The following is a 26108-nucleotide window of genomic DNA, read 5'->3' as shown; positions in this document are numbered from 1 at the left end:
AGAATGGTTGGTGAAAAAAGTGATTGTTACAGTGAATCAGATGAGGCGTACCCAACAACTGTTTATTAGCTAGCTCTCAGCAATCTTATCATTACAGTAGAAACCGTTTATCTGTCATACACAGGATCAACCAATGATCAGAACAAAAAAAAGTCAGATATTGCAAGGAGTAAAAAATCATAATTAAATTGCAAAGATAATTAAAAACGGAATGTATTATGGCATTCTAAAGAACTATAAATAAAGGAAGTATTTAATTTTAGTAATGTGATGTTATTGAGCAAAATATTTGATTATTATTGAAGAGCTAAACAACATAAACTCACAATACTACACTGTTACAACAAAATAAAACATTGTAGTTCTTTTTTAAATAAAAAGTTCATAATAAAAACAAAATACTCATACATTACCTATACTGTACAGTTCTGTACAATGGTTTTAAGACATTACATAATAAACTCTTAATCTCAATTATGGCCAGTTGTTAACTTAATAAAAAAGTAACTGTTCATCAAAACACATTTATTGTAAACGGAAAAGTCTAATTTTTTTTTGTTTTAAAATTGTTATCTTGGACTTACTTGCTATGTTTCTCTACTTCTTCATCCATAAAATAAATATAGATGTTGAATTCAGAGCTGATAATTTTTCCTCAACAATGGCAACTTGTTGAATTCCATGGGAGCTTCTTCCACCTGTGAAGTCATCCCTCACTTACTGTGAATTTTTCATGGGTCCAGATAAAAGGAATGGGAATGGGTCCCCTGGAGTTCCTTTCCAGGGTTCTTGGCAGAAACAAAGCCATAATTCACTCTATCAGAGTTCTAATTTAGGCTTTTTTGGTATTTTTAACATGTCTTCTCCTTCAATGGTCAGTGTATATGCTTTGTGGACTGATTACTACCCAGGGTAAAAACATGTTCCTTGCTCTTAGTAATCCCCCTTAGCAAACAATTGTTCTATTTTTTAAAAAATGAATGCAATAATTTTGAAATAAAATACATTTTATTCTAATTCTGTACTGTACATTGTAAAATGTAATAACGGATGACAAAATATTATCTATTACTAATTACACAGTTAATATTGTAGTAGAGAGTTATTACTGTAACTTTAATTACCTACTGGAAAATGGATTATCCATTTAGTTCTTCAGCTGGAACACTCTCCTTGCTGTCGTCACTATCTTCATTGTAATTGTCACGGTTATCACTGTCACTATAAAAAGAGACAATGAAAAATTCTGTCAGAGAATCTATTAACAATTCTTAGCTCCAATATTCACCTTCAATTTCTTTAACCTTTTCACAGCAAGGTTTCCAGTGTCCATTGCTCATTGAATTTATTTTATCTTCACACAGTTTCTGCACTTCTGACATCTTAAATGATGTGTTGTGGCTTGCACATGTCGTTTTACCTCTAACCATACCATTTTGATTGGATTTAAATCAGAAAGGCAAGGTGGAAGCCACAGAACTTGATGCCCACTTTTTTCCAACAAATTGGTATTATTTTCTGTTACTTTTGTTCAACTTAATTAGTTCATACAATTGTGGTTTAAGCATTTGAGATGAAAATCGAATGTGATGTTTCTGTAGCAAAATAGTCATGTCTTTTTCTTGCTTGATGACACTCGAAGTTTTTCAGAAAGGGTATTCTGAAAAGGTGTTTTGTTAGTAACTACTTCAGAGACTCAGAAGGAAGATTAGGAACTAATCTTTCTTCAGTTCATTTCAAATCATTTTTAGTATTCATGATACCATGGTAATTTCCACTTTTTGATTTGGCTATCCAGGTTAAAATTGCATTTGGAATAAAGCCCGTTTCACTCTAGCATTTATTATAATTAAGTGTTCACCTTTATTTATTGGTAAATTAAATCCTCACAACTGTCACCAGCCCATGATTTTGCCATTGAATGAGATAATAAAACATAGGATTCATCTCAGTAACACAATTGCCTGGTTATATTTTCTAAAATCACTGATTGTTCGCAAATATGAAATTCTTTTCTGCCTATTATCATGTTTTTCAACTAAAATTTTTGACTATGCAACAAAATACACAACACACACCAAAAGAACCATACTGAGAAACAGAATCACAGAACTGAATTTTAAATACATGGAAAAGCAAATGAGAAACAAAGATAAAATAAAAATAATTGTTTTGTATTTGAAACATGATTTAAAGTTTAATCTGTAAACACACAAAAATACATTGCTTCATAAACAACAGTTGCATCATTTTTATGCCACTAAGAATCATGGTGTGCCGTTGTTTCAGAGAACAATAGAATAGCAGTGATGTGAAGGCTAATCATCCAAGCTCGCCAAAGATTTCATAGTGACTGTATGGAATAAAAAACTGTGACAATATTAGTTTAATAAAGAAGTTTTCATTATGAAAAGAAGAGTGGGAGGCATAGGATTTAACAATATAAGTGAATAAAAAAATTTAAGAAAATAAATAAATTACTACTGATGTTTTTAACATTGAATTCTGACATCTCACATGGTACAGTGAACAATGTTGTTTTAATAAAACTAAGCTTACCTGTAATTTGTGTAAGAAGAAACTAGGAAATGTAAATTTGTATGTACATGACTTACAAAGACTTCTGCAAGTGCACTGAGAGAAGAGAAATAATTTTTTCCCTGTATCACTATGGGAATGATGATGAAATATGGAACTCTTATGTCAATTTTAATTTAAAATAACAATGTATGCAGTAGAGTAATTCAAATTCAAAAAATGCAGATTAATCTAATCAATTTACAATGTCCATATGACTACCACTTTCTTTTGGAATTGAAAAGGCAATTTTTTGCTGAATTTTATGGAGTTGGGAAACAATAATCAGAGCAGAAATATGCACTGAATTTCTTTCAGAATTGAGGTATACCTTTCTCAAGTAATTTATGGATCCACACACTGTCACCTGAATTGTTCAGAAGATTCTGCCACTTTGATGAAAATGTTTTAATCACTTCTCTTACAACTCAAACTTTGCACCTAGTGACTTCCTCATTTTCTTTCGCCTCAAGCAGTAGCTTATTCTCATAGTTTGAAGTAAGTGAAGGGATGAAAATTACAGCACTGTATAGGATGAAACCCAAGCAATAAATTTTATTTACAAGATATTAAAAGTACTAATTCCTCAAACTGAAAAGCACTTAGAAAGTAATTGTGATCATACAGAAAAATAAAGTAGGTATATTGAACTATATTGAAATATAGCATTATATTCAAATATATTGAACTAGTGATATTCCGTTTTTCCTGTATTTTTTTATTTTTTACAAAGTAATTTTTTTACATAATGACCAACCAACTTTTGATATTCAGCTTGTATTATTTTTTCCTCAAAAGGTCAGATGGACACTTTCTTTTAATGCATTTTTATCATTTTTTTTCTCTTTGGTCAGCATGACAAAATCTGATTAATTTTTTATGCCTTTTAATTAACTAGTTATTTAGTTAACTAGTTATCTTTTGTCTTGTACTATACTGTGCATTTTTTGATAAAGTAGGAAGTAAGATTGTAAGCTATCAGTTAATAATACTGTACAATAGATCTAAAATTGCTGTAACATAAATTAAAAATAATTTACTACTATTATAATAAATTTTATTCATATAAGAACAATAATTAATTTTCATAAATTTTATGTAAACTGAAACAGGTTTTACTGTTTTGGTCAATGAGCTAAAAATTTTAATTGAGAGAAATATTTTTTTTAATTTTTATAAATCAGAAGTCAATTTGCCATCCATTATGAATGTTTAGGCCTCTCTTGAATTAACTTTATCTAGAATGCAATTAGCAATAGCAGTTAATAAATATAACGAGATGTATTCATAGTTATGAAACAAAATAGTGCAGATGAAAAACAATTTATAGAATTTTAAATCAATTATTTAGAGAAAGATTCTTTTTACAGAAGCATATTTTTAAAAAAAATCTTTGTTTACCATTTCTAGAATTACATGGGCTGATTTAATTTATAAAAGAAAGCCAGTCAGGCACAAAAATTAATGGTCCTTTTCTAAATGATCCTTACATGTTCCTCTCTGCTTTATATTTGCAATTACTGAAATCAATCTATGTAAAAGATAATTAAATAAAAATTCAATCACAGATGATACTACAAGAAAAAATTTAGTTAGGTATATTAAAAAAATCCTTTTTTAGCATAATCTATTCTAATCTTGAAAAGATGAACTCAAGCCCAAAGGCTTGTTGTCACTCTGAAGATACACAAGATTATTTTTTTTAATGAATTGAAAGAGATAAGTAACAAAAGGAGTATCAACTAGATATTATTCCATCTAGTTTTTTCTTTTATGTTACTAAAAATATTTTGCACTCTAATATAAGTAAAATGATATATTTTAATAAAGTTAATACTGATGTAAGTAGTGATGATAGTTACAATTTTTTTTTAACACAAAAAAACGTTTTACATAAATAAATGTATGAAATGTTTATGTAGACTTTTTTTTTATTCATTTCTTCAACTGCTTGGACTTTAATTAGCAAATTGATACTGGTTAATCACATTACTTAATAATTTTTAAACATTTGTAAACTGTTATCATATATTAATTTTTAGATTGTTGCAGTAACTATTTTGAACACATCAGTTAACTAAGGGTAAAAAAGTTCTACTGTTGGCTAGTTATCATATCAAAAAGTAATATTTCTTATATTTCTACTTAATCAGTTGAAATGAATTCTTTTAATGTCAACAAAATCTAGGTTTAGAAAATGTCATGATTCTATATTTAATACGAATATATAAAACTATAAATTTATTTGAAGAATTTTTATTTAATTCCAATAATACTAATGTAAGGGCTTAATTTGATTGTATTATTCAATAACCTTTATTTTGAACTTAACAGATTGTCTTCCATGAGACATCATTGATGTCTCAGTTTCACAATCCAATACTGCTATCAGCTCCAATACACTGAGACATCAAATCATGTCTCAGTGTATTGTCACATTTAAAATGCAATATTATTGTTTATTTTTAATTCTTTTTGTGTCAAATTAAATATTATTTTAAAGATAAAATTCTGCACACTTTTTTGTGGTATGTAGCACAGAAGTTTTTCTTTTTAACTGGAAATTAAAGAATGTTTTTCATCACTAAATAAAAGTAAAATAAACATAATTGAAAAGTGTTAAAATAAAATCTGAAATAATTTTAATTTTATTTGTTTACTGACAAAGTTTAGTTAGATTTTAATATCAAGTACAGAACTTTTAAAAATATTAAATTCAAATTTTACTTTAAAAATCTTATTTTTCTCATATGCATTTCTATACCATTCATCCAACTGCAATGAAACTTTGGTGAGTTGTATGCTTGTCCATGAAGGTTTCTAGATTAGTTTGGACCCGCTAGGTGGTGCTGGGATCGAAATATTTTGAATAATTGGATTTATGGTCCGATTTGGCTTGTATTCAGAATATATATTAATTACGTGAAAAAAAATATTTTTGCAAAAAAGGTAAATAGGAAGAAAGGGGAAAAGGAAAAAATGGAAGATGCGGAATAGGAAAGATGGGAAGAAGGGAAAAACGGAAAAGTTAAATTTTGTGTAGTTCCCGTAATGTTCAGTTTTTTAATGTTTTATCATTTGTGTTCATTAATTCTATATATATAGTATTCAAACAATTTTGGAGTTGTAGAATTATAAATAAATACAATCAACTGTTAGTAAATAAAAGATGTATTTCAATTAAAATATGTTAAACGTTCTGAAACATTAATTGGTGTCTCATTATCCACGGTTGGAAGAAACACAAATTGATGTTTCAACTTTATTTTTGAATATTTCAAAAAGTAAAGTTGCAAAGTGAAATTGGTATCAAAAATTAGTAATAGGATAACAAAAGCTTTATCGAAATTGAAAAAAAAAAATGTTAGCACTGGTAGATATTTTTAGGAAAATAAGTATAGCAGTAACCTTGGAAATGTTGCATTTTTCAGTGTGGCAGTCAACCAGTTAAAGGATCCTTTGATTTCATTTCTTGAAGATAGCAACACAAAGTACAGAAAAAAATCATCAAATCCAATGAAATCATGTCTGATATTTTTTCTTTCTATTTTATATGGTATTAAAAAAACATATACAGGACCCTTTATTTGTTATAAAATAAAATATGCGACAAACCCAATAAGTTAGTAAAATAATAAAAATATTTAATAACCATTTAAATAATCCTTAATAATGAATGATCTTTTATCTTTCAGCTACCCAAAGTTGGTGCTAAACCCATTTTCATTGGTGGACTGTTATTGGCTGGATTTTCAAATTTGTTATTTGGGTAAGACTATAAAAATTTAATTATAAAAAAAATAAACAGTAGATTATTTAAAAATCTGTGTGCAAAAAAACTGTGACCCTAAATAAAATAATTTATAAATTGATTATAAGTAACTAACTCTGTTGTGAAACAATGATTAAAAAAAGTATAAATGTAATGTTATTTCAATCATTAAAGCAATTCAAATCATTCAAAGCAATTCAGGATATTTATCTCATTTCTCAATATTTATTTATTTTTTGAAATTGTAGGAATGTTTAAATACTCCACTTTATATGGTTTAAAAACTTGGAAATTTTTAGTGAGTTTACTTGTTTCTGCAACTGTAAAATATGAGTGTAAATAACAGCCTTAAACGTGTGAACAAAGCCTACTATTAAGCAGAACCAGAATTGAGTTGACCTAGTAATTGATTACGATCAGCTTTTACCATTTGAAATATATCCAAATAAATAATTAATTATTTTAACAGATAATATAGTAAAATTTACCAAAATGTTAACAAATAAATTATCATTTTATATACTCTTCTTTGGTTAGATATTTTTATTTAGTGATCAACAAACATCAGAAAACCATTTTCTTACTTTCAGAACTTAATTAGGGCTGTTTGAAGTAAGTAGTAGAGAGTTAGGTCACTCACTGCATCACACTTATATAAACTCCATTTAGTTATCGTACTTTAAATTCTTATAATGAGATTATTTTCAGTGAATGAGTAAGCTTTTATTCTATAACTGTTGAATCAAAAAATAGTTTTAAAAGTGTAAAAACACACCATGAATTTACATAAGTATGCATATAAAACTAACAGTTTAATAACAACAGCTTCTGTTTGTTTAATTTTTCAAGAATCTTATAATTAATATATGCGTACAGAAACTCAATGTTTTCAAGTGTGTTTAGTTATTAGAATTAAGTATCCATTATAAATACATCTTTATAATTAAGAGATTTACTGAGTCTGAAGGTGCATGGTCTTCTGACTTTATTGTCTTAAACATATTTAGTTGTCTTTCAAACTTCAGGTATTTAATAAAATAAACATGTAGGGATAATAAAACAAAGCAGGTTAATCTGGTAACCTAATTTTTCATTGAACAGTATGATGAAACACTAATGTGATAACACTAAACCTTTTTTAAATTATTAAATATTCAAAGACTCACTGCGAAAATAACATTCTTTCTTCAACAGGGCATTTCAGAGAAAATTAGCAACACTTGTGGGCCTTTAAAGGACCTAATGCTCCTTTAGTCTCCTACAGGAATTTTTATAAATAGAAATATTTGTAGCTTTTATAGTATTTATTAAATAATTTATATTTTTATTTACTCAAAATATGGGAAATGTGGAAGGCTGGTAAAACCATATAAAGCAGCTATTAGTAATGTTATTAGTATTTCATCCATATCCTTCTGCTTCTTAATAATCAGTGTATCAACAAGATTATTCCTGTCAAAAAGAAACTCTTAAATCAAGAATTGGTAGAAATTTACTCTGTACTTAACATGAAGTATGACTTATTTACTCACTTCTACTTGAAGATTGAAGAGAAAACTTCACTAGCCAATACAAAAACGAGAAATTATGGAAAGTAACACAACACACAATGCAAATTTATAACATTTTATGGGAGAATTTGTTTTACAATAGTAATTAAGTTTTAAGACCAAAATAAGTTAATAATGATTTTTAGCACTCAATGAAAATAATTATTCTGCAAGTAGTGTGTGAGTAGATGATGGAGATACAAAAATATAAAACACTACATATTTCTTGGATACTAAGGATATTTTATATATTATGAGATTTTTTTTTTTAGACTTTTGCCATTAATAAAAAACTACCACTATTTCACAACTGCCTGCTTTTTAATCAGAGGACTGGAAGCAGTGGGAGCTGGCGCATTCTCAACAGCAAGTTTCGTTTTTGTTGTAGAAGTGTTCCCAGATAATATTAGCACTGTACTGGTGAGTTATTACATCATGTTTTGCATAACTACTGTATTTATGAGCAAATATATTATCTGTTAAAAATAATATGATACTCTAAGAAAAGTAATATTCATTATTAAATGAAAATATTTCATTATAATAAACCACATAATAATCAATCATGTAACTAATTAGTAATCAACTTTACATTCAATTTCTGCATTTAGGTCATATGATTTCATGTGTTCTATCAGTTTATATATTAATGTTAATTGATAAGTATATTGTACATATTGTATTAATATTTCATATTTATAATAATGACAGTCTCTTCCTGTTAGAAAAAACATAGAAAAAAAATTAAGATATCAGTCATAAATATTTTTTCTATATCTTGAACTTCAAATCGCTTGGTATCTAGATTAAACAATGTTCATATTTGTAAACAATTACAGTAAAAATTTCTGGTAACTTGTGAATCAATTCCTGTTGAATCAATTTTATTCTTTATTATTAAAAATTGTCATTATCAAGATATTAATAATAGGATACTGGTACTGCCCAGCTTCCTGTTTACTTAATATTTAGGTGTATATTAATCTCTAAAACTCCTTATGATGTAAATAAAAATTTTTCTTGCATTAATTCATTCTAAGTTGTAATCTTATATCATATTATGTATTTCTCTTTTATATTTAGGAAAAATTTTTCTTTTACGTTTTTTAAAATTTAATGAGACAGATTATTGTATAAAAAATGGGTTTTTAATCCCCTATTAAATCAAAGTCCCGTCATCATCTCCATTTTTCCTTATTTGTTTTAGTTTTCTACCAATCATATGTTCATTAGTCTTCCATCTAATCTATGGTTGTCCCCTTCTTCTTTTTTTCTTTAAAAGAACTAAATCCTGTTTTTTTTTAATTTTTATTTGTTATCTCACTCGGTCAGAAGAGAAACTCTCTCCATTTACCAGTTCCTCATCTCACCAGATGCTATAGTAACTTATTTTCTTTTATATACATGTTCAAATATATTTGTCATCTAAGTTTGTTATCACTACGCATATTTTTGCGTAGTATTTATGCGTATTCATCTACGCATATTTTTTACAACAAATTTTAATTAGAAATTTTTCCTGAAATATTTTACATTGTCCAAAGTTGTTTGATAACTCTTAATAGCAACATTGGTCTAACATAATGCAACAGAAATATTATGCTAAAGATAAAAATATCCTTCTTGGAATCAATTGTAATTTCAGATTGAAGATTAACTTCCCAGTTGTAATTATAGATAATTGCTATCCTTCTTTTACATATACTTTGCTGCCTAAAAAAATTTTATAACTGAAGTTTATTTTTCAAAATGCTGCTGTTAAGTTAGTTTTACACAAATTTTTATTATCTCACTTTTTCAACTTAGGTTTATTGACTCTGTTGTTTTCTTGTTTAAAGAAATCGTAGTGTTAATAGCAAATATATTATTACATTGAGTGAAATGTAAGTATTGTGTTTTGTGATTTGACTTAATTTCTATTTAATTTTTAACAAATGATTCAACATGGATACATATATTAATATCTAATTTATATTTACTTATAAAGAAATGGAAGTTTATTAACAAAAATTTCATAAAATAAATATTATACCTTTTTTTTTTAGATAGGAAGTAAATTACACAGGAAAAACATGTTTGAGACATAATTTGTTTATACATACATAAATATTTTCTGAAAACTTACAAGTATTACATAAATATATATTTGTGCTAATTTTTGATAAATTAAAGCATCAAGGATAAAAGGTCAGCTGATAGACGAATATCTTCTTTTTTGTATCTCTTTTCTTTCTTGCATAATATTCAAAATATGAAAAAAAAACAACACATACTCCATTGTGTTTTCTAATACAATTATTTAAATACTGATAAAATAAACTACAGGTTAAAATTAATACATTGTTTTAAATGATTTATTATTGTTTAAATGAGTTTAAATAATGTAATTATATTATACACTTTGTATAATGAAATAGAAATTATTCTTTTTTTCGCAGTAGTAGTAATATTTATGTAGCAAAGATTCAGAAGAGCTTCTGCTTTATTAACTTTGTTTATTCTAATTAAGAATTAGCATCTGATTTTCTGTTTGTAAAAGATTATGCATGAACAAAAAAACTTGTTTTAATGAAAGAAGACAGCATTCAATACAATTTAAATATTTGCAATATTTGTTGTTTCTTCACTTCATTTTTTAATAGTGGACTGCTTTTTTAGGCAAAAAATGAATTTTTGAAATTTCATTTACACTTCATTAGAAAAAGGGATGATTTTTACCAAAATAAAATATCTAACCTTTACTGGGACACTTCAGCAAAAAGTTTTTTCATGTCAAGATCACAAATTATCACACATTTTTATTTAATATTCTCCTCTCCTCAAAAAATTATTTTATATATTTTCTTTTTTAGCTATATCTTGCTTTAGAAAAGAAGTTAATGAGAGGTTTTTGCATCTGTATTTTCTACATTAATAGGCCTTCAAACCACTATTTGCTCATCGCACTCCAGTGGACTTGGTAACAAAAAATATTTTTTTTAATTTTTAAAAAGTTTGTTTAAAATTTAAAAAAAAATCAAATCCATCTTCAAAACTAGTCAAAATGGATATTTCCAATGAAAAATGAAAACTGAAATTTTTCACGATCACAATACTTACTTTACTTTGTACCAGGAAGTAAAAATTGGCCAAAAATTTTCACCACTTCCTAGAAAATGACAACTTTATTTAGAATTATGACTATAATTGTATTTTAAAACAATTTTAAAAAGTTGTTCTTTTAATTTATTATCACCATTTAGGGGTTTCTTTCTTAAAAACAAATTTTTCCCAATGCTTCCCCTTGAGAATGGAAGCCCCAAAATGAAAAAAAAAAATTAATGAAATTTCAAATTTAAATGCTCAAAATATACTTTGTAAAACAATGAAGTCACTATAATAACTTAGTATCCCTCCTCTGATGGGGGACTCCCAAATATAAAAAAAAATATGAAAATTGTTTTTAAATTTTGATTTTAATTTATTTAAAATCAATTTAAGTGAATATTTTAATCATTAAAAAAACCGTGATGCATGAGCTCCCAAATTTTCAAAATGTCAAAAACATTTTTTGAAATTGTGTTGCTATTATACTAACATTAAACATTTGGTTATTGTTTTATTTACTTGAGCATCTTGGCTTCAAAAATTAAAATTAAAATTTTTAAATATACAGTAATCAAACAAGTAATTTTATATTTAATAATAAAATAAATCAGCAGCATTAAAATTTATTTATGATACATGGGTTTTTTTAATATGTCAGTGAAGAAATAACTCAAACTAGCTTATTGAACAGTTTTGGTTATTGTTTTGTAACTTATTCATACGTTATATTTATTCTTTCTTCCGACTATTGAAATTTACATTTTTGAATGTTGTCATACCTTTGATTCATCATAACTTTCCTTTTCCAGTTAATAATATCTTAAATATTTTTACATAAAAATGTTGAAAAAAATCATTATTTTTGTTCCTGTTTTTCACTAAAAAGGAATTCTTTTATCAAAAAATATACAAACAGAACTTAAAATAACTGAATTGAAAAAAAATGGCTGTTGACCAGTGTAGCCGGGAAAGTTATGTAATTCATTATTTGTTTTATTTTACGCTGAATTTTTTTTTACTTTCCCATTATTGCTATAGCAGCATACATCATTACAGTAGTAGGACAAAAATGGAACCCAAACTTTTGGGTGAAGAAGAAAAAACCTTTTTTTTATTAGCATGAACAGGATGCTTTCAGTATAACATTTAAAAAAATGAAAATTAAATTTTGAGTAACTTTCCTAGGAAGTTTGGTTTTTTTTGCACAGAGCACAGGAGTTGATACAATTATAAATCTTTCTTCTGTAAACTTTCCAACTGATAAACCTTTCTGTTGATCCAATTCTGGTTTTATATTTATTTATACTTTAATGAAATCGGTACCTAGAAGAAAACTATGGAGTTAAGCTTGCAAATATGTAATAATAATCTGTTACCTTATTACACTGTTATTTTGAACTTTGTTTTTTATATTATTTCTTACTATTTCTATTCTGCTGGGGAATTAAAAATTGAAAACATACAAATAAATTAAATTAAAAATTAATGAAAAAATCATATCACGGGCTTTTATTGATGTATAATGAAACATTGTTTTCTAGAAAAAAGATAGAAGCTGCAAGATTAAAAAATGTTTCATTAAAAAAAATTTCAAATTCTAATATCACAGAACAATAAGGTAAACAATAATTAAATATAAGGAATTACCTTGTAAATGATATTACTATTAATTGTTTATTTTAATTCTAATGGCACTTTACTCTAATGTATCAATATTTGTATCAAATTAAAAATTCCATAATATATATTTCCAATTCCAGACTAGTATTTTTCTAGTGACATACTGTGACAATAAATTTTAATATGGTATTCCTTCACAGTTTGAAAACAATATGTATTACATCAGAAGCTATTTGTATCACAAGTATATTTACATTTTGAGCAATACATTACTATCTTAATAAATTTAATTATTATATTGTACATATAGCATTTAATGATAAAAGATTTATTGACTTATTTACGCTATATTATCAAAGTACGGGCAGAGTACGCTATGGGTAAAATACAATGTGTTTAACACAAATGTACTATAATTTAATCAATGATATAAATATTGTGTAAATGAAAACAGCACCTACATATAATTGTTTTTTTTTTAATATTTTATAATGTTAGGTCCAAATTACTTAATTCGGTTCAGTGAACTTAACTACTAACCCAACCTACCATTATGTAGGGATGATTAGAATAATCATAACTTAGCTGTTGTGATAGTTATTCTGTCATGTTGTTATATTCCAGTTCAAAATCAGTTACAATTAGTTTAATCGCATTACTGTTACTTTGAATTATTATTTTTTAACTTATTTGAATGCCAATATTAAAAATAACAGTATTAATAAGCAATAAATTAAAAACCCTTTTGTAATATTTGCTAGAAGAAAAGTTAATTTATGACTGTAATATCGCAATTGAAAATTTAAATATTATATAATTCATATAGATTACATTTATAAACATTTGAAAAAACTTTGGATAAAAGGATGAGTTTGTTGTTCTTAGCTATGGAATGGTTTCTGAAACTTTGAAGGCTACTGGAACAGTGTTAGAAAATTTGGTACCAAGCTCCTTTATACATACTAATAGCTAATACTATATATATAAAATAATATATAAATAGCTTCTTGAACATCTTTGACCATGACTGGTAAAACTATATTTACGTTATAAATTTTGACACAAGTGTTTCAAAGCCATAATCCCAGACCACACTTTTCATTATACAGATAGAAAAAAAAGTTAATTTACTGATTCATTAATTATTTCATTATTAATTTATGGTGAAATTAATAAATAATTATATGAATTACACAAAAATCTGTCATTTATTTTGGTGAGTAAATTATTTGACTATTATTTATTCTGACGAGGAAATGTTAAATGTTATAGACTAAATAAACACTAAACAAATGCTGACTGAATAGATAGCAGGTGTAAATGGAATAATGGGACTCTACTATACTACAGAACTGACACATAAGACTGCACAAGAGGTTCAGTATAATAACACGGAAGTCACATCCAACATAATAAAAAAATGTTGATTAAACATTTTTGATTAGGTTTCTACATTATTAATTAAATGTTATGAAATATTCTATTAATGTATAATCTTCTTAGTCAAACAAAAAAAAGTCTTGCCATAATTATTCTCCTAGAGCACCAATTCTTATTCTGATAATCTCACTGATCATTCACATTCATGTAACTAATAATTCTCACTCCTCACATCTTATCAAGAAAGAAATCTGTTTACAAACATGCTAAATTAAAAATTAATAACAGATAGATCAGATATGCCTGTTGCTGCTTGACCATATGGTTTCCTAACTCCTTCAAAATGAGCATTTTAACAATGACACTGTATCTATAACATTACTGATGAAGAAACTATGAGATAAAAATATGACAGACTATTAATAGATTTAGCATTTTGTGGAATATTTAACTAAAAAAGTGAGTTTTTCAAAAGTTAACAATTTTTTTTGTAGAATACACTAAAGTGTAGTTGAATAGTATAGTTGTAGTAACTCAGTTCTTTTGGTTGATAGCCTGCTTAACTTGAATTCTATCCACTGTAAGTAGACATTTTTTTAACAAATAATTTTATCTTCCTCATTAAAATATGCGAAATTACTTTTGCATATTTGTATTTATTTCCATTGTAATGATAATAAATAAAAAAATTAGTAATGAATACCATTTATTTTCTTTTTTAACTGCTAATTATTAGCTTAACATTGTAGTTTTACATAGTAAAAACTATTATAAGAAAAGTATTAATAAATTACTGATTTTGTATTCCAACATATTTATACATATGAAAAATATTCATTGCTTTATATGTATATATTATTTTACTGAAATTAATCTTTTTAAGATTCATATTATTCAGATGTGTACTGTTACAATTATATTTTTAATTCTATTAATATTATTAATATAAATAAATCACTTAGTACAGAATATTGGCTCAATATTATTAGTTGGTTTATATTAATAGGAACTAAAATATATATGATAAAACATTTTTTGTTTTGTATATATAAATTATTATAACCTGCTTTCATAGTAAAATAAATTTTTTAATTCACTGTAAACAAAATATCTAAGATAAAAGTCCATTTTAATTATTTATGAAAAAATGATGAAATATCGCATTATATAAGCAAACATTGTTTTAATATATTCATATAAATAGTTTGTGTATATAATTTTCATTTTAACAGTAATTCATTAAAAAAAATTTCAACCATGTGCAAATAAGGTCAGCGGATAAGAGAATAATTCCATACTCTATTTCTTATTAATTGTGTTATCTCATACCAGATTTACTGAGAATTAGTTAATTATAATTAAAGAAATTAGTAATTGAGAATTATTAATCATATTTAAATAATCCTTTAATAGTACAGATCTTAAGAATGGTTATATCAATTTCAGACTAACCTGTATCTCTTGTCAGATTGCCTAGGACATTTTAATTGTCGTACCTTACAAACATACACAGTTGATATCAAGAATGGGTAGGTGTGATACTCATGAATAATAAAATGAATTGTTTCAATCTTTGTCTGATTGGAAAAAGGAAAATCATAGTATAAACCTTGATCATATCCATGTACGAAGTTGACAATTAATTAAAAAAATATTAAATATTATTATATTATTAAACGTGAGTCAATATAACTTTAAGAATTAATAATTAAAAATAATAATTATGTGACATAATAAAAGACAAACAAGTGAAGTGGGTCAGTAATTTATTAAGAATGGCAATACAAGCATATTAAGACCCTGTTATCACAGGCTAAAATATGCCGAGTTAAAAAAACAGTTTTGTTTGAAGTCCACAACATAAGATAAGCTGAATCACATACAGTTGATCAATTTCACATAATAAAACATGATCCTCTCAAATTTAAAATGATTTTTGTAGTATTCTGATTTTATTATTATTGTTACCTAAAAATAGATAAAATTATTTATATTGTCACCAAATGGTAAAAAATAACAAAAATATTTGCTACTTATAAACCCAAAATCACAATTTACCTATTTATTAGTGTGAAGAGAATATCTTTTTACTATTTTAGATAATCTTGTAAAAATATTGGTAATAATTTGTTTATATTCAGCCGAAAGCTCTACTTTCATAGCCTGCATTCCAGGCGTTTGGAGTTTCATCTTGCTTTGCTCATTTGTCTATTCTCCAAACATTTTTCTTAATTATCTTACTGGATAGTAATTTTTGTTCTGTCCTGACACAAAAAACATAACCGACTAAATAACAATATTGCCAGATTTGCACAAAATACCTAGCATTTAAATTAAATAATCACAAATGTTTAATTAAATACATTTACTAAATATGTATACATTTTTTTTGGAAATGTGTAATATGATTTTACAAAAATAATTTTTAATTACGTTAGTTTTTTATAGCCAGTTGATAAAAGTTAAAAGATAAAAAAAATGTATCTATGAAGTGACATTTACACTTAGGTAACTGAATGAGGTAATTAGATTGATAACACAGATCAATTATAAAAGTGATGTAACAGAAGTGTAAACTTTCTAAAACTTTAATAAACAGAAATACACCATTAAGGATCTAAAATTAGTAAAAATATTATTTGACAATACATAGTTACATAAAAATCATTATAAATAATTAAAATAAATAATTCAAACTATAGCTTAATTTAGAATAACAAAACACTTAATAAATAACTTTTTCAATATTGTAATCAATCTTAAATAAAATATACTTTATACAAGAAAATATCTCAAAATCAATGAAATGTATTTGTACATTTTTAAATATACGAAAGAGGAAGAAAGACACACACAATAAAAAATCAAAATTTTTTATAGATTACAAAACTTATAATTTATCACAGAGTTGCCAGCTATTATGTTGGTATTTGTCCACCTGTACAATTTTTTTTTTGTCAATGAAGGTGGTAATTTAAATGTGGCAAAGGACAGGACATAACAGCTGAAGGCTTGTAACTAAGTTAGATACACCCTAAAAATCTAAAATTATAATGTTCATTTTGGTTAAAAAAAACTTATTAGATCAATTCAAGGTATCTATGAAATGACTTTATGGCTTGGAAGAATATTTAGTTAGATTATATTAATTAGAGCTGAGATAAAGCTTAGATGAGTCAACTGTAGAATTTTTATCTAGCTGGTACTTAGATGATTAAAAGGAAAATTGAGAAGCTCTTAGTTTTTGAAAACAGTGTACAATACATCTTTTATCTCTTAGAATATGGGAAATCAGAATAAGAGAAACAGTATGGATAAATTGAAAAAAGAATATGCGCATGAGAAAATAATTAAATTTGTGGGTTTTAAATGATCTAGGTGTAATAGAAAGAATAAAAAAGTATGTAGTCTGAGTGTCTTAAGAATAAAATGGGAAGTAATGATAGGAAGTTAGCTGTACAAAAAGCAGCTAACAGAGAAGCTTTCTTTCTGTAAGCTTTTCACTATAAGGGCTTCTATTAGAAAGACATAAGTCTGAATGTCAGAATGATGTGACAAAAAAAATTTACACTCGATAAGAGCAAATGAGATTAAGTCATCTATGGCCACATTTAGACAAGAAAGAAGAAGGCTAAAGATTAAGATGAAAGCTGATTACTGGTGGCTAGGCAAGCAAAAAATAAGATGTAAAATTATAGTGAATTTAAATTAATTTAATTATCTAATAATTATACTGAACACATTCATCACTTTTGATTAAAGTTTATGTATTCTAAAAAAACAAAACAATATACTTTAATTCTCTCAATATTCTTCCAAACCATCATATTTTTCTACATAAAGCAGTTGAATATCAATTTTCATTCTCTAGATTATTTTGTACAAAGTATAAAAATGTTTTAAGTAGATCACCTTCAGGCATACTGATGATAGTAACTCCATATGGCTGAGGTTGGAGGCTTAATTTATTATATAAAAATTCACTTTAATTTCTTTGATATTGAAAGATTAAGAAACACATTAGTTAACCTGATTATGTAAAAGTTAACATATACACCCATACATAATATTCAAGCATATGTGATGAATTAAATATTATAAAAATGTAAAAATAAGAATAGAAATTGTATTGGTATTATATACAATGTTATATATAAATAATTCATTCTAATTTGTGCAGGGAATTTTGGAAACTTTTATTGGACTTGGGATGAGTGTTGGTCCTGCTATTGGTGGAATTCTTTATTCTGTAAGTATAACAGTAAAGTTACTTGAATAAACATCTATAAACAATATTTTTATTTATTTTAATCAGAAACTATTTTTTTTAAGTTTACTTAATGTAAATCTAATGAGTAACTAAAAGTCATAAAGTTTGGTATCCATGATATATTGTCCTTAAAACCATAAATAAGTTTTTAAACCTGTTATAGTACAACATTAATTTAAGATTGAACTTGTAACACCCTTACTTTATTTGGTAATAACTTTAGCTCCAAAATCAAGTTTCTTCAGAAACTGTTGCTTGGAGAACTGTGTGTGTATTGTTCTGTAAAACTAGATGTATTTGGTTCTTGAATTATACTTTGTTCATCAAATCTGTTTGGCTGTTTATTTGAATTTTGTTAACAAAATAAACAAAATTAATAAAATACAAAGTATTTGACAAAAACTTGCACAAACAATTCAGGGGCTTCAGACTTAATACTCTAAATTTACATAGGACAAACAGGGTGCAGCTTTCTACGATGATACAAAGAACATATAAAAATGTTTCACTTTATCACTGAATTCATTTTACCAATTTTTTTCATGATGGTTGGCAAAGATAATTACTTAAAAACATTAATCTTTTATTATGATAAACTGAACCATCTTTTTCCTATAAAATGCTTCTATTAACTCACTAGAATACATCCTTGTGCCAATCATCAGTGATTCTCACTGACTGAAACATGTTTTTTTTAATTTGATTCGGTATGTTGTTATACAATTTTTATTTATGAATTCCCCTTTACAAACCACCTTGTCAAAAAAATTCACATTGTATAAATAACCTGAAAATCCTAAGCATAAATTTAAAAGATGAAAATTATACATGCTTGAACAACTCAAAATACATAGAACAAAACTCTAAATTTACAAAGTTTAAAGCCACACAGTTTGAAGAAATCTTCAAGTTCCTTCTAAGCCAAGAACAAGCACTACAGTCAATGGCACAAAAAACACTACCAGCAGTTGTCTCTGAAGATCTTGGATTCAAGTAGCAGGTAGCTTAGACTCAGAAAAGTTTTTCATAACTTTCACCTTAAATTATAGTGTACATACATTATTCAGTTTATAGTATTCAGTTAAGTCATCTACTTGTTGTTTATTCTACATATATAAAAACAAAAAAACAAACAGCATGTTTTTTTGTTGTTAGACATGTCAATTTCCAATCATTTGAATCAAAATATGTAATAATCATGAATAATTTTTATCCAAGATAAAATGTAAGAGAAACAAATTTTGCAAAGAATTGTAAAAATCTTAGGGAAATCTTTAACAACAATAATTATTGCTAACTGTTTTCTTCGAAAAGGTAAGAATAGACTGTTGAAATTTTTTCAGAAGATGAAAAATCATGTATAAAATAAGTTTTAGGAACTTGAAAATAACATGTTACTGTCTTTAGAAATAAATTTCTAATAGCATAGTTATACAGAAAGCTATTTAAGTCCTGACAAGAATCTTATCTTGCGTAACACAGTTATTTCAAATTAGGAACAACATGTATAAAATGAAAATGAAAAGGAGAAATATTTTTTTGACATTGTTATAGAAAGAAATTAGGACTAAGAGGAAAAATATTAGGAATGGAAATAACCATGTCTGAAAAGGGTAAAGAACAGACTTTTAGAAAGACAGTGTAGAGGCCAAAACTATAAAGAAACACTAGCAACCAGATATCAAATTATCAATCCACATGAATCAAGTTGTTTTGTTTACTTACATTAAAATATAACACATTTGAAGTAGAAAAAAAAAATACATGCTCAGTAGTTTTATTAATCAAGTTCAAAACTCATGTCATTAGGTCAGACCCTTACTTATTATTACATTATTACTATTCGTTACACATTATTTTATTATTACTTCACAGGATGAATGAGGATGATATGTATGAATGTAAATGAAATGTAGTCTTGTACAGTCTCAGGTCGACCATTCCTGAGATGTGTGGTTAATTGAAACCCAGCCTTATGGATTTGTCTAGTATTCAAATCCGTATAAAAGTAACTACCTTTACTAGGATTTGAACCTTAGAACTTTCGACTTCAAGGAATTCAAAAAGCCAGCATCGTAAAGGCAGTTACTTTTATACGGATTTGAATACTAGACTGTGGATTTTGGTGTTCTTTGTTGGTTGGGTTTCAATTAACCACACATCTCATGAATGGTTGACCTGAGACTGTACAAGATTACATTTCATTTACATTCACACATATCATTCTCATTCATCCTCTGAAGAAATACTGTACGATGGTTCCAGAGGCTAAACAGAAAAGAAAGAAGAAAGAAGGTCATACCCTAATATGAATAAGTATATAAAAAAACTGGTAATATGTGAACTTAAATTGGTCTGATAATTTATTTTTTAAAGATATAATAACAATTGTTAATAAACTACATCACTGAAAAGCTACATGAATATTTTTGTTTTATACATTATTTATATTGTTATTGCTGTTTTTATTTTTTTATTTTTGGCTTTAAAGTGTTGTTAAATACTTTTTTTTTACATAATAGACAACACATATTTTTCAATATCTTAAATGCAAAAGATTAGTTATTAGTTTGTAAGCAAGCTGATATTGGAACTCACATGAACGATTTAATGTAATCGACATCAATCTATATGATATATAGATTTTAATATATAATTAATTTGTTAGATGAAAAGTTTGATAAAATTTTTTTACAATTATGTTTAATTTTAAAGAAGTTGGATACTTCATCACAAAATATGACAATAGCATTTTCATGGTGAAACAATTTGAAAGGATTTATAGATATCAAATATCCCTGTATTAATACGAGATTAATATGAATTCTGGTCTGATCTATTACCTCCAACACAGAGAATAGGTAGCAGCAGTATAGAGTGCAATTTCCTTGCAATGGCACACAAATATGTATAAAAGAAATAAAAATTATATGGTTAGTGGTTTTTTTATCAAAACATATGTCATTAGGTTACACTCTAATAAAAAATGTTAGTACATCAGAAAACTTATGATAATTAAAGTTAAAATATTATATAACCTATACATCTTATTACAGTTTTCTTTATTAAAATTTTCATATGAAATTGAATAATTTATGTTTAAATTAGAAATTAATATCTTAATTATGAAATTCTGAGAATAAAATAATTTACACCAAATATATTTAACGTAAACTCTATTGTTAAAGCCAGTGCAATAACTATCCCATCATATTACGTAATATAAATAAATACACTTAATATGTCTTGAGGTTCAAATTTCTTTAATATGTAATGAGTTTAAATTTTAATTTAAATAAAATTGTCTGCTACATTTCAAGTCCAATGGATTAAGACCATTTGAAAAAGTTATATTTTTATAGAAAGTCCTTATTATTGAAAGTAGAAGCAGTACATTAATGAAGTAGAATAGAATTCTTATAGGATCATTATAAACCTCTCTGTATTCTTTCTCTGCTAACACAGTTATTCAATTTGTTACAACCAGATTTGTTAAAAATGATCCTATTCGTATTTTTGCATATATATACACAGCACACGATATATATATATATATGCTCAAAATTTCCAGTAATATCAATTGCCTTGTTTGTCTTCTGTGAAACCAGAGGATATTACATACAGAGGATCAACTCTTCATATTAACTGTTTAAAGAGTAAAAGAGGAGTGTTGTTTACAGACCTCTGTTTAAAGATAATCTTGCAGCCACTGCATATAAATTTTCAGTTGTGAATATACTTGTATTATTGATCTGTAGATATTTTTTTAATTCTTCCATATTTCCTTTCTATAAATCTGAACATAATTTTCTATCATTTAAATATAAATTGATAATTTTGTAATAGTAAAATTGTTTGTACTGTGTTATAAGCAAAAAGGTATTATTAGTAAGTCCAAATGTAGTCAGGTATGTTTGTTTGATTTATAACTATAAAATGTACTCTGTTAGTTTAAGAGCAGGATGTTTTTTATTGCCATATCAGAATGGTGAAGACAAGTTTACTATAATAGTATAGTACCTAAATATTTGATTTATATGAAGTTGATGGGACCACTATGGAATTACATCTGTTATAATTAGAGATATAATGATAATTTTAAAGATATGACAGTGGTAGAGTGGTTTATGTTATGAAACTGGGTTATACCACTACCATATTTTAATATATAAAAATTCTACTAAGTAATACAGATTAATAAAAAGTATTTAAAAGGGAAATTTTGAAAGATACTTTATCATAGATCATGCACAATATTGTAAAGAGAATGAAAGTCCTGACTACCTGCAGTACTACCTGTGGGACTGTCAGGCAAGCAAGATCTATGACAAGGATAACATAATAAGAGAAGTGCAAACCACCTCTAGAAAGTTGTAGTAGATCTATGCTGAAATTATATCTCTCAGGGTATAAAGGTAATATATTATTTAAATGAGAGATCTCCAGTTTTTATGGGTATTATGTTAAGTAAAAACATAATATACTTAAAGAGGTGGAAAAATTGAATGACTCAAAACTTTTATTATTAATTTTTAATGAGATCAGCTATTTTTAAACTAGTCAAGAAAAATTAATAGTTAATTAATTGTATGAGTAGTTAGTTAAATTTTTTGGAATAAGCAAAAAAAGCTTCTTATTTAATTGCATGGAAATGCAATTTTAAATTAAGAAACAACTATAGAATTAATTATAGATGAATTTGTGACTTAACAAAGATTAATTTTTTTCCAGTATGGTGGTTTTGGCCTACCCTTTTTTATTCTTGGAACATCTATGATACTTGTTATTCCTGTAAATTTTTGGTTCTTACCAGCAATAAAAAGTAAGTAATAAACAGCAAATTCACATTTTTATTGTACTATCATCCAACATAAAATAATTGACTGATAAAAGAACATTTTGATACAATAATTGTAACATAAGCAATAAAACGGACATTGGATTCCACATTTCTAAGACTATTAATATACATTTGACATTTATAAAATTCTTTGGCCATTCTTTAGCCATTAGGGTGAGATCACTTCTAGTAGAAGTATTTGAATTCCACCATTATTTCACTTATTCCATCATATTTGACTTTTTCTTTCATTTCTTTCATACTCTGTGTTCTTTAGCAACTATAGGGTGGCACATATTTTGTTAATTTCTCCTCTATTTTTATGGTGGGAAATGCTTTTGCAGCCTGTGAAAATTTTAATCCAGTCATCAAATGAAAATTTTAATTTAAAAAATTGTTTTTTAATACTGTTTATTACTAATTCTGACATGATTGTTAATATTAACAACCATTTTAACTTTGTTTTAATTATATTTTCAAGATGGATTGTTAAGTAACTTTTTGGTTTGATAAAAATATACCCAAAATCATTTTTTAAATGGTTAAAAAAGTTACATGGTTAAAATTTTCATTTATTTGTACGTAAATTATTTCAATTAGAAGCACTGGACCAATTTTCATGAAACATTTTATGTGATTATGAAATGTCTGAAGAGATTTTAAGCACAAATCTTCAACCAGCTTTTAATAGAATTGTAGAAGCTTTTAATAGAAGCAAAAAGAACAGATTTCCAATTGGCATGAAACAGTTTACCCTTTAAAAATGTGCATAGAAAAAAATAAAACCAATAAAATTTTATAAATAAAGTAAAAGATAATTGTTTTTAATTTAAATTAAAAAGCAAATAAATAAAATTAGTCAAACTTTTTATAAATAAATTAAATTTAAATATTAATTTTTAAATAAACCTAAATTTTTAATTAATAATCAAGTATGATGGTGGCAAACATTAACAAAAATCTTATCTATGAAAAATAAATTATTGTTAATTTTATTAATATTTGTAAGAAAATGAAAAACATATTTAATCTTGTGACAAGATTCCCTCATCTGAAAGTAATGCAGGTGCTGGTTAATTTTTTTTTTTAACTGGAGTGTACATAATTACTCACAAGGATATAAATGAACAATCTGATACTTTATTTATGAAAATTTAAAATATTCATGAATTTCACAATATCAGTATTAAAACCATTTTAATAATTTTGTTTATATGTGGCCTTCTTGTGCTATTTTGTTGTCATTTTTTCCCAATATTAATAATATTAAAAAATGCTTTCCCATGATTATTTAAAATAAAGACTATATACATATAGTATTTGTAACTCTATTACTCAAAACTCTATTACTTTATCTTTTGCAAAGTTTAATAATTGTTTTGCACTGTTGTTTTTCATTCAGAACTATAAAACATAAATTTAGAAGGTGCTTTAATTTACTTAAAAACAGTACTGTTTAAAAACTAAGGAAAAACCTTAAATATATTAACTAAAGCTATGAAGAAAGATTTAGCAGAGTCAACTATAATACAACATACATATATACAGAATTATGTAACACAATATTTGGTTTAAAAAAATAGTGTCTTATGTAATATATTAATATTATAGTCCTCAATCATTTCATTAAAGATAATTGTCTAAAGCATAAATCAGCTATCAAAGTAAAATTCCATGAACAAAAATTATCCATTGTTTGCTTATATAATGTTTTGTTAGAAAAAAAACACATTTTTAGTTAAAAATTATTAATAATTATAAAAAAATTCACTTTCAAATTAATGGAACTTGTTCTTCCAAAGGCCTTTGAAAGCTATGGCAATTACTGCACAATTCTTTCCAGTAGCACTGTTTTTAATGGTGTTCATCTTATAAAGGTAAGGAAACAACTCAATTAAGTAATGAAATAATATAATCAATCTAAACTGTAACTGTTCATTTAATATAATGTTTTTGCTGAATTTTAATAAATTGTAAATTTAATATTGTTCAAGGGTGTTGAGACCTTGGTTTTTATATGCATCATGTAGAATTTGCATTCACTGACACTAATTACAATATGAAAATTTTATACACATCTAAACATCAAGATCATGACACACTTGAACAACATTAATCTTTAAACACATTAAACTAACAAACCTAACATAGATAGAATATATTGTTCTATTACATATTTAATGTTCTTTTAAATATTTCATATTACATATGAGTTTCCTAACTACTTTAAAATAGGCACCATTAACAACATATCTGGTTGCTTCTCTGAAGAGGATGCTCATAATTAGCTTTGAACGTTTTTTAAAAAAGTACATTCTATTAATTTAAAAGCGAGCTGTTATTAATTATTAATAATTTTGCTGTTATTACATTCCGCCATAGTGTTAAAAAAATGAAAAAAGATCTTCATGTACATATTAATTTTTTGAAATTGATTTTTTTTCACCATAAAATTAGAGTAATATTTATTTCAGATATCACTTATCATTCAAAATTGATAAATTAATTTAATATATTTTTATTATAATTAATTCTTAAAAACAAACATAAATAAATGTGGTGCTCAAATGTTATAAATCTATTAGTTTTATCAAATAAAATTATGATTAAAATGTAATTAAATATTAATAAAACGGTTAATTTATCTATAAAAGGACCATAAAAAAATATATTGTGAACTAAATGGAATGGTTCATCAAAAAGTTAAAAGTCAAAGTTCTTATAGAAATAATAAAAAATGTTGTTTTAAAATTTTATCTGAACAATCTAATGTCAGAATAATTGTTTAATTTCTTTTCTTCATCACTCATCTATCACATGCACAAATTTGTTTGTTTCACTTTTTTTTAATTAAGCTTTAAACAAACCCAATGCATAGATGTATACTTTTATAAATACACGCACAAGCATAAATACTCTTTTCATCTTTTTCTCTCTTTTTCCTAAATAAAATAAACTTATTTTATTCATTCAATTAAGGATTTTTTATCCAGTAATAATCTTAATTTAAAG

The 26108-nt window shown here is 25.7% G+C and overlaps 1 protein-coding gene across 2 annotated transcripts in view; it reads left to right on the top strand.

Moving 5' to 3' along the window:
* Positions 1 to 26108, top strand: part of LOC142318849 (MFS-type transporter SLC18B1-like) — a 71355-nt gene that overhangs the window by 25908 nt on the left and 19339 nt on the right. The window contains exons 4-7 of one of the 2 annotated variants that reach the window (XM_075355411.1): positions 6273 to 6346; positions 8229 to 8319; positions 18167 to 18235; positions 22988 to 23078. In XM_075355411.1, coding sequence (XP_075211526.1) covers positions 6273 to 6346; positions 8229 to 8319; positions 18167 to 18235; positions 22988 to 23078 — 325 coding nt within the window. Of the gene's footprint in view, positions 1 to 6272; positions 6347 to 8171; positions 8320 to 18166; positions 18236 to 22987; positions 23079 to 26108 lie in introns of both variants that reach the window. The other variant, XM_075355409.1, reaches the window with a different exon arrangement.

Source organism: Lycorma delicatula, chromosome 2 (genome assembly GCF_047948215.1).
Source record: "Lycorma delicatula isolate Av1 chromosome 2, ASM4794821v1, whole genome shotgun sequence".
Taxonomy (NCBI): domain Eukaryota; kingdom Metazoa; phylum Arthropoda; class Insecta; order Hemiptera; family Fulgoridae; genus Lycorma; species Lycorma delicatula.
Note: the sequence above shows the minus strand (reverse complement) of the source record. Positions and strands in the feature narration are given on the sequence as shown.